The 19,418-nt window shown below is 32.7% G+C and overlaps 1 protein-coding gene across 1 annotated transcript; it reads left to right on the top strand.

Annotated features, from left to right (window-relative positions):
• Nucleotides 1-4,535: 4,535 nt before the first annotated feature.
• Nucleotides 4,536-19,376, top strand: LOC127736415 (uncharacterized). The gene is made up of 4 exons (XM_052247277.1): nucleotides 4,536-4,687; nucleotides 8,031-8,211; nucleotides 10,744-10,851; nucleotides 19,182-19,376. The coding sequence occupies exons 1-4, from the start codon at nucleotides 4,536-4,538 to the stop codon at nucleotides 19,368-19,370; spliced, it is 630 nt and encodes a 209-aa protein (XP_052103237.1). The 3' UTR covers nucleotides 19,371-19,376.
• Nucleotides 19,377-19,418: the final 42 nt, after the last annotated feature.

Genomic DNA, 19,418 nt, shown 5'->3' on the forward strand with positions numbered 1-19,418 from the left:
ATAATTGACTTATCAAATCGATAGAAATAGTTTGAATGAAAGAAAATCTCAACATGTGTATTTTTTTTGTCCGCTCTTTCCGCTTCGGTGGTACCCAATACCCGGTGGCGATGACACAGAGGCAGTTAAATGGAGTACTTGTTCTAATTCGCTAGGATATCGTAATTACATGTAACATGTTCAAGAGCAGTGGGATATCCAGTGAACGAAAACAAAAGAAAATTCACTCTTCTTATGATAGAGTCGAGAAAGTCAATAATAAAACAATACCGGTGACGATACTGATCAAAAGTTATTTCTAAATAATAATTGTACATTTTAAAGAAATTATTTATTAAACTGTGTTATGAGAAATATACATGCAAATACACGATGTTTTATGTTCAGTATTTATCGAGATAATTGCTTTAGAAGCTTGTGAAACTGAAATTTAAAAACTGCCAATCTTTGCTGCATATTGATAAATAAAATTGGAAAAAATCATGTACATACAAAATCGAAAGATTTTTCTGGTCACCAATTTTCTGAGTGTTCCAAAAAGTCCTTAGCATGTTACAATTTCCCAAAGTATGCTTATTTTTTTACACATAAGTTATCGAGCACACCGGTCTGCTCTTGTCACATGTACATTCAACAGAGAACTATTGTATTTTCGTGAATATAAACATTTAAAAGTCTGTCTATGCAGGTAAAAAAAAATTTAAGATAACTATTTTTATGAAGTAGGTATCTTTCTACTATTTTGTATACAATTTTAAGAAAAGGTCGTCTCGAGTTTTGTACAAGTATTTACGGTCTTCTCGATCTATTCACATTCACTGTTTACATCGAGATAAGGTCTGTTTGATTTTGCTTAGTAACTTAATTTCAAAAGTTCCAATCTTTGCTGCATATCAATCGATTCCTTTGAGATTTTTTCCCTGACTTTCTCTGATCTAGCTGTATATATATACGAATAATTAGCATGTTACAGAGAGGAATACAGACAGTAAAAAAATAAATTGAAGTTGGTACTCCAGGAATTTATTTGCATAGCAACATTTAAACCAATTTTACTCCAAACATCTTTAGCCTGCTGCACTCGTCGTTTGATACTTAAGGAGGAAAATGATAACATTGAGTCGAAGTTTTGTTTTTATTTCAATTTATTTCTAGTTTTACTATTTACCAGAACGTTTTTCCGTGAATCCATAATTGATAGCGTCCTTGCTAAAATGGGATAAACATTGAGAAGATCTAGTTTTCGGTGTTTACAGGGGAGGTAATATTTTGTCACTAGATTTCCCACTGAGAGGGTATAACAAGACTATATACATTTGACTTGCACAGTTTGAAAAGGGTATGTTTAATGAGTCCTACCTTAACGGGACATTAGCTGAAAAGTTCCTTCCCAACGAATTGACTTAAAACTCTTTAATTTGATTTATAACGTACTAAAATATTAACAAGAATTACAAAAGTTTCATAGGAAACAATAAACATTGCATGAATGTGTATTTTAGGACAAGATGACACACAATTTACCAATGAGATGACTTCTGAACAACTGCTGATGCTCATTTAGCCCGATATAAACATAAACATAACTGTAAACAAACAGAAAAGCACGCGCAATAGAATAATGACGATAACCTGTATCGAATCAGTCAACGAAATAATTATTCTTAGTGGCTCGATCCCTTGTTTCACTTGTCAATTTTGTCATGTCTTTTTCTTTTTAATTACTGAAGATGCTGAGCACATACACACAACCAATCTCCAACTAGGGATCTAAGTATAGGTCGCATGCATTCGGATCAAACTGATGACGAATTATTGTCTTGCAAGACAATTATATATCAGAGATGTTTTGAGTTTATCTATTATTATGACAAGACGAAGAAAGACAACTCGGTACACAGAACAGATATGAAACCAAAGAGAATTAAAAAATGGTCAAGATGCATAAAAATATTATCTAACTTTGAAAATGGTCAATATACACCAAAATATTATCTAACTTTAAAAAATTGATTCAATGTTAACTTTCTAGTCTTTTTTATTTTAATGTTAATAGAAATTCACTACCACCACCACTTACGTTCTTCCCATTGTCAATATGAACAAAAACGAAATATGAGGTTACATATTTATACATTATAGATTTAAGGAGAATATCAAAGACCTGCCATTGACATCAAATTCCTAAAATTTTATTACAAAAACGTGAAGATATAACCTCAAAAATCATTGACGAGGTTCCTGAATTGGTACATGCACTTGAACATGTGTCGGGGCTGAACTAGTTTATAAAAATAAAAATCAAATAGGAAAAAGGCGCTTAACTCTATAATACCGGTACAATAGACAACAACAACAGAAGTTTGATTTAGAAGTAAAACAATAATTCATACTTACCGTATTAAAAATGCCTAATAAATATATCACGGGATAGATTTTATATTTCAGAAGCCAAAATTACTATTGCTGACTTTGCAGTTTCTGGAATATCAGGAGTTGGTATTGGTGCAGCCGATATTCTCAATTCACGACTTAATTCCGGGATAACTAAATTTTCACGGAGTATGACGTTAGAAGAAGATACTGCAACTATCATATTTCCTACGCTCAATATAACAGACGGTGACAACGATGTTATAATGCTTACGCTGTTATGTCAGGGTATCCTACAGGATTTTATGGGTATGTTAAAATATGAGAGCAAGAGGGTCTGTCTGTCTGTCTGTCTGTCTGCACATGGCGTACCTATATTTGATTTAACTGTTCAAACGAATTCGAATTGTGAAATTTAGTTCAATTTAATCAAAATTGAAAATTCTTACTGCGAACCCAACAATTTTTTAGTTTGATCCACGCATTCAATTCGTTCTCTCAAAGTAATGTTGTGATAATATATTTTAATCAAAATATCAGTAGTATTTATTTCAGAATTTCAGAATTTCGGAATGCTAGTTTTAAATAAAGGTGAAATGGAATCAAACACTATTGTAGGGAATTTTGTTTATTTGGGAATATTTCTCGAATGTCAACCGAATACCATCCCTTGAAGGCATTGCTCCTAGTAAAGAAAAGTTGGGAAAATCAAGAGATTATCAATTAGATATGACTAGTACATACAAAAATGTGTAAACGGAGTAACACATTATTAAAACTAGAGGCTCTAAAGAGCCTGTGTCGCTCACCTTGGTCTATGTGCATATTCGATAAAGGACACTCTCCAACATTGTAGACGAGAATAGAATTCATGACAAAAATCTCTGTTTTGTTGATCTTGTTTTGCTGATCATTTAGTCTGTTTAGTTTCTCTCTATCTTCGTTAGTTTTTGCTCAAAACACAAAAGAGGGTAAAAAAAATTCTCATTAAAGGCAATCACTCCTATAAAGAGTGACAGTCTACTAACTATATCGGCAAAATTTGACTTGTTAGTAGATCTTGCCTTGCTGATCATTTTTGTGATTTAAAGTGTCTATTTATCTATTATAATTTTTATCATATAAGGCAAGACGCAAAAAAAATGGTGAAAATCGTCATTAAAGGGCAATAACTTCAATAAGGATTTGTCGGACGATTTCCTCCATATTGTTTTAATTGTAGATCTTGTCTTGCTGATAATTTTTGCTTATTTAAGTTTCTATCTATTTTAATTTTTAAGATATAAGGCAAAAACGCATAAAAATGGTAAAAATCGTCATCAAAGGGCAATAACTCTAATAAGGAGTCGACTGACGATTCAACCATGTGAACTTACTTGTAAAACTTGTCTTGCTGATCATTTTTGCAATATAAAGTTTCTCTCTATCTATTATAGTTTTCAAGATTATAGGCAAAAATGAAAAAAGGTAAAATTTGTCATTTAAGGGCAATAACTCCTATAAGATATAAGAAGTCGTTTGACGTATATGGACAATTGGTAGAGATCAACATTCTGAACATTTGTGCTCCTGTCAGATTTTTCTCTATTTATAACGGTTTTCAAAATAATAGACAAAACTTGCATTTATCCCTATGTTCTATTTTTAGCTATGTCGGCCATCTTGGTTAGCAGGCGGAGTCATCGGACACATTTTTAAAACTAGATACCCCAATGATGATTGTGGCCAAGTTTGGTTAAATTTGGCCCAGTAGTTTCAGAGAAGATTTTTGAAAAAGTTAACAGACGACGACGGACGCCAAGTGATGAGAAAAGCTCACCTGGCCCAAAAAACACTTTCGGCCCATATTGGCATACTCACAAACATGAAGTTGCTAATTTTCACGTCACGAGTGGATAGTTGTGTCATAGGCAATCATACCGGTACCACATCTTTTTTTCATAATGAAAACAAAATTGCTTAAGCATCCATGATTTTGGTTTAAGGGGGAGGGGAAGGGCTAAGAAATTAAAAAAAAAATGAAATACTGACACATCTTAGTACTTTTTTTTGATTTAATGAGGGCCTGGATGTACCCCTGTAAAAATAATCCATGTGGTATAAATATTCAAAACCAGTGAACTTGATTTTTAATTTTGACAGGATATTCCGATGGGCATAGCATGGAAATGGGTATTGGGTTTAAACTGAATGACGATTTTATATGGATAGGCAGTACTAATGCTAGTATAGATGATGATACTGATGTGAGGAATCAACGACCAGTTCTGTTGGCAGAACTAACAGAGTTTCAAAGATCTACACATGATGGGACGTAAGTAAACGTATCGTTAAAATTGGAATGAGTACAGCATAATAAGACTGGAAAATGCCATTCTCTGTCAAAACACACAAGCTTTTTATCTTGGATAGACGTGTGTAAAGCATATTCAATGGTTGTCTTCAAAATAATAACTTGTTAAACGATGAAAACGCATGAACTGTAAAATTTCTCAAATTTCTGCAGTATGTGTTATTCTTATATTGTAAAAACTCTCTGTTTCATGAAAATTTTGTGAAACAGACAGAACTGGCAAATCGAACCTTTCGTACCTTTCGACTATGTGTACATGAATACACATATGTTATCGGTTATGATAAGATGGGTCTTTTGCACACAGAAACAAACCGGGGAAATAAGTCGATTATCTTTGATGGACATTCTAATAGGCAATCAAACATTCGCAATATTGGAAATATTTGCTATAGATGTATAAAAAAAGTCATGTAATTTGCTACGATTACAACTGGCAGTGATGGGAAGACAATTGTGAAAACTTAACATACACGTTGCAGATTACCGCAAGACTGAGGCTAAACGGCTCCGTGTTAGAAGTAGAAAAAAAAAATCTGGTGATATATTAAGTAGACCAGCCAAAATAGTAAGAACAGAGTTACAGGGAGTGCAAGAAAATTCCCTTCAAACAAGAGACTTAAAGAATGCTTCATTAGCTGTTTATAGGGAGAGACGAATAGATACCCAAATTTTGTCCCAAGTTCATGACCAACAAAACAAATAAGTCAGAAAATTTCTTGCTTGTGAATGACGGAATACTTATCCTGCTCGAAATCCCACTCCACCCCCCATGGGCAGGGGCAGATGGCAAAAATGAAATAAAAAATATTGGCGCAAATAAAAAAAATGAAGTGCAGATGGGCGCAAATGCAAAACGCCGCATGAGTCATGTCTTCCTGTTTTATTGTATGTTGTTTTATTAATCTACTAATTGAGATCACAAAGGGAGATTTCTGAGAGAAAAAGAAAACTGCTTTAATACGCCCAATTTCCAGGTTGCAGGTGCCTAGTCAAGAACCTAGTCCGTACTTATCGTTTGTCATATTTTAACGTTTTTCGTTATTGGAGAATTGGGTGTTGTATGCAGACCATTGATTGTTCAATAATGTTATTCCCAATTTGTATAGACTCGGATCGATTTAGAACTTGACATATTATACAGACACCTGCCTAATGTTGAAGACTGAAAGTTGCGCTCTTGATGCCCCTGGTTATTTGTGTAGTTGGGTTGATGTCTGATTGATATATAACTATACACCACAAAACCATTTAAACAAAATGAGTACGGCTTCCATATGTTCCGCAAAAAAATATTTTCAATATTTTAATCCAGACAGATTGTTTAAAAGCTTCTTTATTTATTTTTATTTTTAAGTATTCTGTATTCTGTTTAAAACATCATCTTGGCTTTTTATTGGAGATAATGCATCATGAAGTAAATCCTTCAACCAAAAATGAAGGAGCAGAATACGTTACAAGAACATGTGCTCGATGATACGAACAAATGGAGACATCGAAAGTGGCAGAAAAAAAACTGTTGTCTGCATGAGAAAACTTCTACACTTAAACTTAAAAGACAAGACTTTAATGCTTTTTTGTCTCGCCTGCGACGAAAATTGCAGAATACGAGACATAGGGATAACAATCCGGCGGCGGCGTAAACTTTTTGTATTAAGCTTTATATTTCAGGGATTAGAAGACATAGATTTCCATACGTGATACAAAGATGCCTAATGATACGAATTTTCCGTCTGTCATATGTTCATTGTCCTTGACCTCATTTTCATGGTTCAGCACCACTTGAAAAACAAGTTTTTTTTGTCATGTGAATTTCCAACTCATTATGTATAAAAGGTCAACTATATTTGGTATATGGGTTCCCTGCAAGTTCTACAAGTCCGTCATAAGGTTTTACATGACCTCGACCTCATTTCATGGATCGGTGATCAAAGTTTAAGTTACATAATCAGATCCGTTTCTCAGAACCTGTAAGCAGTAGATCAACCATATTTGGTGTATAGAATGATTGTAAGGTGTACATGTCCGTCTGGCAGGTTTCGTCTGGCCTTGACCCATTTTCTCAGTTCATTGGTCAATGTTAAGTTTTTGTGTTTTGATCCTTTTTTCTAATACTACAAGCAATAGATCTACTATATTTGGTGTATTGAATGATTGTACGGTGTAAATGTCCATCTGGCAGGTTTCGTCTGACCTTGACCCATTTTCTCATTTCATTGGTCAATGTTAAGTTTTGTGTTTTGATCTTTTTTTCTAATACTACAAGCAATAGATCTACTATTATATTTGGTGTATTGAATGATTGTAAGGTGTACATGTCCGTCTGGGAGGTTTCGTTTGACTTTGACCCCATTTTCTCAGTTCTTTGGGTTTTTGTGTTTTGATCTTTTTTCTAATACTATAAGCGAAAGGGCAACTGTTTTTGTTGTATGGAATGAGTTAACGGTGAACATATCCGTCTGGCAGGTTCCATTTGACCTTGATCTCATTTTCACGGTTCATTGTTCAATATTTATATTTTTGTGTTTTGGTTTGTTTTTCTTATACTACAAGCAATAGGTCAACTATATTTGGTGTATGTAATGATTTAATGTGTATATGTCTTGCAGGTATCATCTATCCTTGAATTCATTTTCATGGTTCATTGGTCAATGTTAAGTTTCAGTAGTAAGGTCCCCTTCTGAAATACATGTCTGTCTGGTAGGGGTCATCTGACCTTAACCTCATTTTTATGGTTCATTGGTTAATGTTAAGTTTCCTGGTTTTAATGGTTTACTTAAGATGACCATCCCAAGCTTTATCTGCGTGGTTGCATGGGTGTTTTATAATAACAAAATTAATTGTTTAAATGAATCCCATTTTGTTACTTCTTTCGCACCTATTGGTTAATAGGTTTTCATGGTTTGGTCTGTTTCTTGCATACTATTAACAAAAGGTTAACTATATTTGCTATATGGAATGATTGTAAGGTGTACATGTCTGTCTGGCTTGGTTTCTCTGACCGTGACCTTATTTTCGTGGATCATTTATGATGTTAAGTTTATGTGATACCTGTAGTAAAACTTTATCTTTAGGACTATCAACATAAAATACATCATGATTAGTAAAGCAGGCGAGACATTTCAGCGTATGCACTCTTGTGTAAATAGGTACTGAAAACTCTAAATGTTTTATGTATGGTGTGTTGGAAAATCAATGACCATAACTTGTGACGTAACAAATTAATTTCTGTACATCGGTTATATTTGCTTTACTTGCTTTGTTAACCTCTGATAAACTTTAAAGACCCGTTCATAACTTTCAGGATAAATTGTAAAATGAAACTGGCGATAAATCATGACGACAAGTCAACAGGAACAGCATATAACATAACAGTGTTCCTATACATACCAAACACAGTGACATTTTTGTCCTCAACAAGACACTACTATGACGTTGTCAAACGTGCACACCATTTTGAAGAAGATCAGACACTGCGTTTTGAGGTAAAATTATCGTTAGTCAGAATAATGTATGGCCTTTCCTTTAATTTGACACTCTTATAAGGTTAAAAGATTAAAATTTATTAAATCGATTTCAATTAGGACATAAGCAGAGCCTCGTAATTTCGATAAACACATTTACTTCAATTCAGAGATTATACAAACTACTCTCTAAAAATGAAGTTATCCACGCAACTCCTCCTTAAATGATACATAGGATTATCATTGAAATATAGTATAATTGAACACACCTGCGACATCGTATTCGTATTGTCATCTGATGAAGTCCTGCAGTGAATAAGGTGTCTAGTTTTATTGGTGTGCATGTTTGTCATTTGTTATCTATCCCTTTTGTTTCTAAATAAAGTGTGGAGATAATATAAAAGGTATGTCTGTCAATAATTAAAATAATTCCTGGTTATTATATTGCGCCTTCAGCAACAGTAATTATAGTAATCACAAAGTTCGTCCAAAAATAGTGAGAATACTGACTATCACCATTATTAGATATAGTTTAGCGTAAATTTTGGGAGAACAAACAGGTTTCTTTCAACATGTTTTATATATGCTTTGAGTATTTTAATAAGTATACCTAAATAAAGAAACAAAAAGTAAACAAATTCCCCTAAATCTGATATTTTTATATAAAATTAAACTCCGTCTGGTGAACCAACGCCTGTGTGAATCCTTTCGGTAGAGTCCATGAAGTGGATACCTTGGTATGCCGGGTTGTCAAATAATGCAAATGAATGCAACACTTGAATAATAATCAAAATATATATAAAATATATAAGCAATCCAATTTCCCCTTTACCTTTACCTGATTTTTTCACGAAATATGTATAAGTATCAACTATTTTAAACCATTATTCCTTAAAGCACATTTTTTAGATTGGAATTTTTCCATTTGTAATTTTGTAAAGTGTATAAGAATTAATTCAAGTTTAACATTTTCTCTTCAAATAAACTACATAAGGCCATGTTCACACCAAACGTCCCGTACTGTAAACATGTTTACAATTAGTTTCATTTATTACATTGGTTGAAATGAATTACTGTTATTTCCCGGTGAAATAAAAACCGATAATTTCACATGTGAAATAAACTCGGTAATTTCACTCCTCTGACGTCATACAAAAATAGGCGTTGTCAATACGTTGTCGATGACATTGCATCAAAGCAAATTGTGAATGGGTAGAAAAAGATATAGTTCCTTGTATTTTCTTCTTTATTTCCATTTAAAAGCCTATTGTCAATGTAGTACAAAGAATAAACAACCAAACAATTCAAATGTCGAAAAATAACTCGTGTGACCGAACAACACTGATAATTAACTCGTGTGACCGAACAAAACTGATAATTAACTCATGTGACCGAACAACACTGATAAATAACTCGTGTGACCGAACAACACTGACAATTAACTCGTGTGACCGAACAACACTGATAATTAACTCGTGTGACCGAACAACACTGATAATTAACTCATGTGACCGAACAACACTGATAATTAACTCGTGTGACCGAACAACACTGATAATTAACTCGTGACCGAACAACACTGATAAATAACTCGTGTGACCGAACAACACTGATAATTAACTCGTGTGACCGAACAACACTGATAATTAACTCGTGTGACCGAACAACACTGATAATTAACTCATGTGCTACGCGCATTTGTGAATTAATGTATTGTTCGGTCACTCGTTGAATATTTTTCTATAATTGAATTCTTCGATTAGTTATTTTATAATTAAACCGATGCCGTGACGTCAGCCTTTTCATTTACCGTGGTGTCTTTGTAACGGTTAGTCTATGGGCTCGGTTTGTAACATCACCGTAAAAAATAGAATGTGCTATTCCGTTTGAAATAAGTTTTCTGCAGGTACAGTTTTGACTTATGAGTTTGAGTATACCTTTTGTATTTTTTGCTTCTCTTTTAGCAATACATATTTCGTTCTGTTTTAATTCATTAAAAACAAAATCAATGTTATCAGCGATATCGATAAAGACAATATTCAAAGATCTTACTTCTGTGAAAAATTGATGACTTTTAAGATTATCAAGGATCAATAAGTTTACATGGATCGTATCTTAATTTATCTGCTCTATTAACAACATCACCGTAAACATATGGTATTCCGTTTGGAATAAGGTTTTCACATGTACGGCAAAACTTTCAAACACATCTTTATATGTATGGAATAAATTAGTTAAGTTTTTAGGTAATGTGTGGTAACGAAATCCCTAACTTAATAATTTACTAGTTATACGTAGGTTACGTTAACTGAAATCTAAAACGTCATTATAGACATGGGCAATCTATTTATATTGTCCCGAAGGAACATGGATTTGACAGGGAAATAGATGTATATAGGAGCACTGCTCTTGTTTCCGAATCCCAATTTTTGAATTACTTGCATATTTCGTATTTATTTAATCTTGTAGCTATACATAACGAATTCGAAATATGTTTACACTATTGACAAATCAGAGAAGCTAGAGATAAACTATTTTTTTTTTAAATTTTAGTTACCTAGAATATCATTTCCACATTCATCACGTATAATCTTCAATGTTACTATGGATACAAAGACAGGACTGTACCTTAATTCAGACAACACAGGTATTGCGTATGAAGTATTGTATTCAGGTTGGAGAACTGATGAAGTCTTTAGCATTTCTCTGCAGTACTTTGAACTGATGAATGATATTAACAAAGGTAGATATATGTTTTTCAGGGGAATATACTAAGGGGGCAATTAAAAACCGTAAGTCAAAGAAATGATACACGATCATTTGAATAACAGTTCACAAAATATTTCTCTGCAGTCCTATGAACTGCTGAATGACATTAACAAAGGTAGATATATATAAACAAACATTGAGAATGGAAATGGGGAATGTGTCAAAGAGACAACAACCCGACCAAACAGCAGAAAACAGCCGAAGGCCACCAATGGGTCTTCAACACAGCGAGAAAATCCAGCACCCGGAGGCGGGCTTCAGCTGTCCCATAAACAAAAATGTGTACTAGTTCAATGAAAATGGACGTCACACTAAACTCCAAAACATATAAATTAACTAATATTAAAAAAACATACAAGACTAACAAAGGCCAGAGGCTCCTGACTTGTGACAGGCGCAAACATGCGGCGGGGTTAAACATGTTTTGTGAGATCTCAACCCTTCCTCTATACAATGTAGAATAAAAAAGCACACAGCAATACGCACAGTAAAACTCAGTCTAAAAGAAGTCCGAGTCCGATGTCAGAATAGGTAACAAAAGAAAAAAAGCAAATGACAATGATACATAAATTAACAAAGGACTACTAGCAGTAACTGACATGCCAGCTCCAGACCTCAATTAAACTGACTAAAAGATTATGTCTTCATCATATAAAAATCAAGCACAATCCCTCCCGTTAAGGGTTTAGTATCATACCATCATAAAATATATGAGAAGAACATAACCCGTATCATGCCAACAACTGGTTGTAGAATAAATGTGTTTATTTCCGATGCAAAGGCCCTTTGAGTGAATCAATATTAATACCAAAATATGCAATCCTTAATGACTTGACAACAGTATCGTAACTATAACCCTTCTGAATAAGTCTGTTTAAAGGTTTGGTTAGCTTTTGAGGTGATTGTCTACATTTTTGTACTTTGTATAGAATATTACCATAAAAGACTGGATGTGAAATACCTGAACGTATAAGATGTCTGCATGTTGATTTATATTTACGAATGATGTCCTTGTACCGATGATAAAATTTAGTAAATGTTTTGACTAGTTTGTGATATCGAAAACCCTGGTGTAATAATTTTTCAGTAATACATAGGTTTCTTTCGTTAAAATTAAATACATTGTTACATACACGAGCGAATCGAATATACACTGACGGACACATTTTGGTGATTTTTTTTACCAAATTATGATTGATCCTCATATTACTTCTATTCATGCTCACCACACTTCTTTCTGTTTAGAAAAATGCAATACCTGACTTACCAGAGGTTATCGAACATACCGGATTATTGAAGTCGCAAGAATATCTTAAAGTAAAATTTGAAACCAATAAATGACTTTTTTCTTTTTTTTCTTCGTGAAACATTTCTTTTAATCCATACAAAAAAAGAACCGCACAGTGATGGGTGGGACATAGGTCAAATCGGAAGGTACAAAAGAGAACTCAAAATATGCCCAACAGAACTGGTTGACCTTTCTGTCAATCATTTGGGGATTGGTTACAGGCAGTCATTTCCTTCGACGGTGAAACATCCATTGATAAGGGGAAAACCAGGGTTTCAGTGCATACCACATGATTTAAACATTTAACATGACGTAATCAATTAAACTTTCGAACTGCAAACTTTTTTTAAAACAATGAATGAAATTTATGTTTATACATTTATTTTACAAAAATTCCATATTTGAAAATGAGAATTCAAAAAAATAATCTGGTGTTGTGTTTTAAAAGTCCGTCATATATCAGGGGAATATACTCAAGGGGTAATCAAAAATCATAAGTCAAAGAAATGATACACGGTTATTTAAATAACAGTAGCTTAAAAACGCATACCTCTGTACCATTTAGAAATGAGCAAATTGTGTGTTATATGTAGGAGAGTAGGTGAGGTGATGGTCCATTACGACAGAGGAAGACCATCTTAGATAGAGTCTAAAAAAAAATTGAAAACAACACGTTTACTAATTTCATGCGTCCGAAGCGCTTTTCTAGGAGCATTCAATAAGGACATAAGTACAGTTAAATTTTTTTCCTCTCTGTGGCATGCAAGAAATCTGAGATTATAACCGAAGAAATACACTGTTACCCGTATCACAGCAAAAGCGAGCAATGGGCATAATTCAGTGAAAAATTGTTCATTTGAACAAATCTCAAATTTTAGATTCGATCTGTAACCTCTAATAAGACGACCACATTAAAACGTTATCAATGAAAAAAGAGAGACAAACACACAACAAAAATAACCCAAAGACTAACAAATCTAATGCTAATACTAATATCGATTCCTTTAGTAACACAACTCATTCTGATGTCATAACCATCAGGTAGTCTAAAAGTATTTCAAGATCAAGCTTCGGATACTTCACCCGTATTGTCTGGTGTCAAACAAACAGATGAAAAATATTAAAGAATTAATGCTGACAGATAAGTTTACATATGGAAATTGAAGTATTGCTAGTGTAAATTATTTGATTTAATTTCTTATTATTAAAGTTCTTAGACATTTGTATTTTATAAATATAAAAAAGAAGATATATAAAGCCTATATCAAATCATATGATCTTTTGCTATATCATATTGAAGTATTCACCTGTATTGCAAAAGATTATTGCCATATTTTACATAACATGATGATACTATTGTAGACGTAACGCGTGTCTGATGTACAAAATTATAAGGCTGGTATCTTGGATGAGTTTCGACTATTTTTCAGATAAGAGTACAGAGTTAATCACAGGAATGAAGTGTTCCTGTCCTGGAGATAACAATGATAAAACATGTGCTTGTTGTAGCAAAAATGCTTGTCAATGTGGACAACAAAATCCCTATAATTGTGTACCGTGTGACTCTCTCTATCGTTGTGTAGAAACCATAAATGGTAATTTTGAATATCCTGATTATTACTTAGAAAATAATGTTAATCATTTCAATGGTCATAAGCTGTCAAATTCATGTTAACCGATTCTTATATTTGATTTATAATATACTAAAACGTATATCCAAGTTACAAAAAATTCAAAAGAAACATTTAACAATGCAATGTATCGTCATTTCATGTGTATTTTACACTAGAGCCATCTAATTAACCATTGAGATGACCTTCGAAGAATGCCGATCGTATAATAACGATTTTTCTAGGTCTGTTTAATTTCATGTCATTGATTAGAACAATATGAAATCGTCGATTTACCTGTATAAAAAATAATTTTGTGCATGCAGAATCAGTCAACGGTATGGTTCTTCCCTTGTTTCACTTTTCAATTTTGACATTCGTTCTTTTTAATAACTGAACATCAGCGATGTTCTTGAGCTCATTCGACAAAATTGAACCAAAGTAACTGCTTATTGATTATCATTTCACAATTCCGCTTTTAAAATTGTGTTTGAACCCCGCCCCCCCCCCCCCCCCAAAAAATAATAAAAATAAAAAATAATCATTCCTATCTATTGCCTACTTTTCAAGACGAATTGTTTTTTATTTTGAGTAAAAATCTATCTTGTTGTTCGCTTCTTCTCAGATCATTAGTGTTTTAAAATTAGTTTTAACATAGTTATTTATACTTTTATATGTTTGTAAATTACCATGACTAATGACATCATACAAGTAATACTGATTTGTTGAAAACCCCGGAAAATATTAGTAAAGTTTTACTCCGTTTGGCAATAAAATTGCAAAATAAAAAATCCGGATTCAACTACTGCATTCTGTTCATTTTGAAACCTTTACATAAATGCCAGTAAAATTTCAAATACAATAAAAGTTAAGCAATTTTCATCGATTAACCATATAAATTTACAAGAAAAGACAGCTATCTGACTGGGGCTCAAGCTATTATCTACATGTAAAACTGGGACCACAACTTGACCTATTATAATTGATAAATAATTAGCGTGGTATCTTAATAAAGACGTTTAATGATTATAATCTACTTTAAGGATACTATCAATCATCTACGCTGCAAGACATCAATGGAACAACATATCATTGTGATGATAGAACTAAACTAAGGTAAAAAGGAAAAACAAAAAACGATTTGGTATATGTATTTGAGCAAAAACACAACAGAAGAGAGGCGAACAATACTAAAGGGATATTCAATTTCATAGGTCGAAATAAACTGACAACAAATTTTGTTTTGAAAAAACCTTCATTCGTTATGCTAAAGGACAAAGTCAATGTGTCTGTATTTTGATTTACATTAGGCAAATGATGATTGGGCTTTTCTTTACATGGAAACATAATTATAAAATTAGCTGAAAATTAAGATTTTTTGTGCACGTTAATATAGCTGTTCAACGTCAAATGGCAAATTTGCTGTTTGACGTCTAGTGGCAACTTTAACATGTTTATTCATAACAAGAACATGTTAAAGGGATTTGAATACGATCCTGCTCTGTAATAGACCGACAAGCTGAACTGAACTTATCAAGTGTTAATTCACAAGGCAACAGTAAGCAGGGAGAAATGTCTTATAATTTTTTTTTCTGAAACAGTATTAAACTTACACTAAAGTCATCCTACCCGGACACTTTATTCAATCTGACTCTGAGTCGACCAGCCTTAGCTCTTATTTCAAAATGTCACGTGTAAGTAAAGGAGCAAATAACTAATTTAGACATGACATCTTAACTCAGACACATTATTCTTTTTGACTCCAAGCATTCCAGTCTTTGCTTTCAATCTAAAGGTCGTTCTGATGGAGAAGCTTACAAACTTATTTAGACATGTCATCCTAGCTGGTCACATTATTCAGTTAAATTCCGAGCACTAAATAATTATTAATAATTAAGTCTTTGGTTTACCAGGGGTCATGACCGCAAGGCGAGCCCGATACCACCACGGAAGTTGAAAAGTTTGAAAAAAATCAAATTAAAACACATAAGTCGATGACAAACTGACAACGCCATGACGAATAACGACACAAATACAAACAGCAGTATACAAAAACACAACATAGGGAAATAAAGACTGAGCATTAAGAATCTAATCAAAAACACGTGTTTATCTCAGGTGCTCCGGAAGTTTTCATTTAAGTTTAATCCTGCTCCATAAAGCGCATTTTAGTATTATAAAAAGAAAACAACCGTATTTTTTTCATTTCAGGTCAGGAAGAGTGTTTGCTTCCTGTATGGCAAGATTTTTTTCTGGAAAGGAAAAAGGTAGTATTTTAAGAACAAATAGTATATGGTAGAATCAAACCGGTATTTTATATAACTGGTAGAAATATTGGCATTAATGATAAATTCCATTAGATTTAAAATATATAATCATCCGGTTCAACATGCACGAAAAATTGACAAGGATGACAAATGTCATTACATTTAAAATCTAACAATATATTGATCTATATGCACCCATTTTTACTTGATATTACCATTCGTCTCGTTGGTTGGTATAGTCTAACGCTTGATTTTGTCCGTTTTTATGGACTTCCCCCTTTTTGAATTTACCTTTGAGTTCGGTATTTTTGTCAATACTTTTTTACTATATATAAACATGCGTAAATAGACTGAAGTCAATGAATAAAGCAAATTGTTTTTGTTTGGAGATACCTTTAACATCATTTGATCATTACCTTATTTATAAAGTTAAATATTCAGTGATGCAGTTGAAGATTTTTATTGGGTTGATGCGTGGTATTAAGGTTAAACTCAAATAAACGCGGTGTGGAATAAAGTGCAGAAAATACAAAATAATAAGACTAAAAAAAAATAATTGGTAACCCTTACAGTAGTTCGCACTTTTGCAAAAATCGACGAATTCAATGTCAATACTGTATAATAGTTTAAAAGTGTACAATCCATCAGTTTGAATACACTAGTAATACATTTTTTTAAATATTTAAACTATATATTCCAGTACTATCTCCATTGGTGTCCGTACTACTTGGACTTGATTATGACAACACAATTTTCTATGGACTTTCCAACAACGGCCAAGGTTATGTTTTCAGTTCCGATCTTGGTACTAGTTGGATGTCATGTTCAAGAACAGTTTATATTGTTGCTTTGTACAGCGACAACTTTTTAAACGCAACACTAACCTAGCTGATTTTCGTGATATAAGAACCATTTCTCATGAATAATAAAGCATCAACTTACTTTTTCACTCCTTTATTCTAAGAACTTACAACATCCAACATTTCATCAACAACAAGAAGTAATTGATAAATCCTTTTGCAAAAACAATATATTTGATAATAATATCATAAATTAGTTCAACAATAAAATAAACCAGAAATGATATCAAACAACATATTACAATGATTGACATATAAATTTCAAATTTAGTTACAGTTACTTCTAAAGTGTAAATAATAATCATTATATCTTAATTTAGTTCTACTATGAAAAGATCAGGAATGATATATCACTCAACATGTTGCAATGATTACGAAAAGAACTTACACATACATTTCAAATCTAATTACAGTCACGTCATACAGTGTGCGAAGCAATACTTCTTCACCCAAGCACTTTTAATGCAAAATTCAAAATAAAACCGAATCACAGACAGTTCGGGAACCAAAAATTGATTTAATTAATGAATTTCTTAAAGGAAATGTTTAAACAATAACGAATGTATAACATGGTTGTCAATATATACCTATGTTTAAGAAAAATGCATTGGTTTTTCTAACATAATCTTGGTGGGTAATCGTTATGGTTACTTTCGAATCAAATCTGGGGATTTCCGGAATAAATAACGTATACTACCGGCATTTTGAACGGTAAGTTATCTGGTAATATTGCTTCAATCTAAAGATATGAACAGTTGTTGCTAATGTTATCTTTCATTTGCCTTCGAAATGAAACCATGATTGAGTACGTATTCAAAGTAAAAAAGCATTTTTTTTTCCCTTTCTTACACGCGAAAGAGTAATTGATTCGCGCGCAACTGATGAGTCTTAAGTAGATACAACGCGCGTATGGCGTACCAAATTATAAGCCTGGTATCTTTGATTAATTTTTAAATGAAAGAAAACATTTGGACCCATTTTGGCAGACGTCGATTTTACATAACATGATGATACTATTGTAGACGTAACGCGTGTCTAATGTACAAAATTATAAGGCTGGTATCTTGGATGAGTTTCGACTATTTTTCAGATAAGAGTACAGAGTTAATCACAGGAATGAAGTGTTCCTGTCCTGGAGATAACAATGATAAAACATGTGCTTGTTGTAGCAAAAATGCTTGTCAATGTGGACAACAAAATCCCTATAATTGTGTACCGTGTGACTCTCTCTATCGTTGTGAAGAAACCATAAATGGTAATTTTGAATATCCTGATTATTACTTAGAAAATAATGTTAATCATTTCAATGGTCATAAGCTGTCAAATTCATGTTAACCGATTCTTATATTTGATTTATAATATACTAAAACGTATATCCAAGTTACAAAAAATTCAAAGAAACATTTAACAATGCAATGTATCATCATTTCATGTGTATTTTACACTAGAGCCATCTAATTAACCATTGAGATGACCTTCGAAGAATGCCGATCGTATAATAACGATTTTTCTAGGTCTGTTTAATTTCATGTCATTGATTAGAACAATATGAAATCGTCGATTTACCTGTATAAAAATTAATTTTGTGCATGCAGAATCAGTCAACGGTATGGTTCTTCCCTTGTTTCACTTTTCAATTTTGACATTCGTTCTTTTTAATAACTGAACATCAGCGATGTTCTTGAGCTCATTTGACAAAATTGAACCAAAGTAACTGCTTATTGATTATCATTTCACAATTCCGCTATTAAAATTGTGTTTGAACCCCCACCCCTCCCCCCCAAAAAAAAAATAAAAATAAAAATCATTCCTATCTATTGCCTACTTTTCAAGACGAATTGTTTTTTATTTTGAGTAAAAATCTATCTTGTTGTTCGCTTCTTCTCAGATCATTAGTGTTTTAAAATTAGTTTTAACATAGTTATTTATACTTTTATATAGTGTAAATTACCATGACTAATGACATCATACAAGTAATACTGATTTGTTGAAAACCCCGGAAATATTAGTAAAGTTTTACTCCGTTTGACAATAAAATTGCAAAATAAAAAATCCGGATTCAACTACTGCATTCTGTTCATTTTGAAACCTTTACATTAATGACAGTAAAATTTCAAATACAATAAAAGTTAAGCAATTTTCATCGATTAACCATATAAAGTTACAAGAAAAGACAGCTATCTGACTGGGGCTCAAGCTATTATCTCCATTGGTGTCCGTACTACTTGGACTTGATTATGACAACACAATTTTCTATGGACTTTCCAACAACGGCCAAGGTTATGTTTTCAGTTCCGATCTTGGTACTAGTTGGATGTCATGTTCAAGAACAGTTTATATTGTTGCTTTGTACAGCGACAACTTTTTAAACGCAACACTAACCTAGCTGATTTTCGTGATATAAGAACCATTTCTCATGAATAATAAAGCATCA

This window comes from Mytilus californianus, unplaced genomic scaffold, assembly GCF_021869535.1.
Source record: "Mytilus californianus isolate M0D057914Y unplaced genomic scaffold, xbMytCali1.0.p SCAF_1, whole genome shotgun sequence".
Classification (NCBI taxonomy): domain Eukaryota; kingdom Metazoa; phylum Mollusca; class Bivalvia; order Mytilida; family Mytilidae; genus Mytilus; species Mytilus californianus.

What these genes read in the sequence shown, in the direction of transcription:
- LOC127736415 (XM_052247277.1), top strand. Translation starts at nt 4,536, where the DNA reads ATGGAAATGGGTATTGGGTTTAAACTGAATGACGATTTTATATGGATA. An exon ending in ATCAGACACTGCGTTTTGAG is followed by an intron (nt 8,212 to 10,743) that starts GTAAAATTATCG and finishes TTTAAATTTTAG; the next exon opens with TTACCTAGAATATCATTTCC. An exon ending in ACACAGGTATTGCGTATGAA is followed by an intron (nt 10,852 to 19,181) that starts GTATTGTATTCA and finishes CTGGGGCTCAAG; the next exon opens with CTATTATCTCCATTGGTGTC.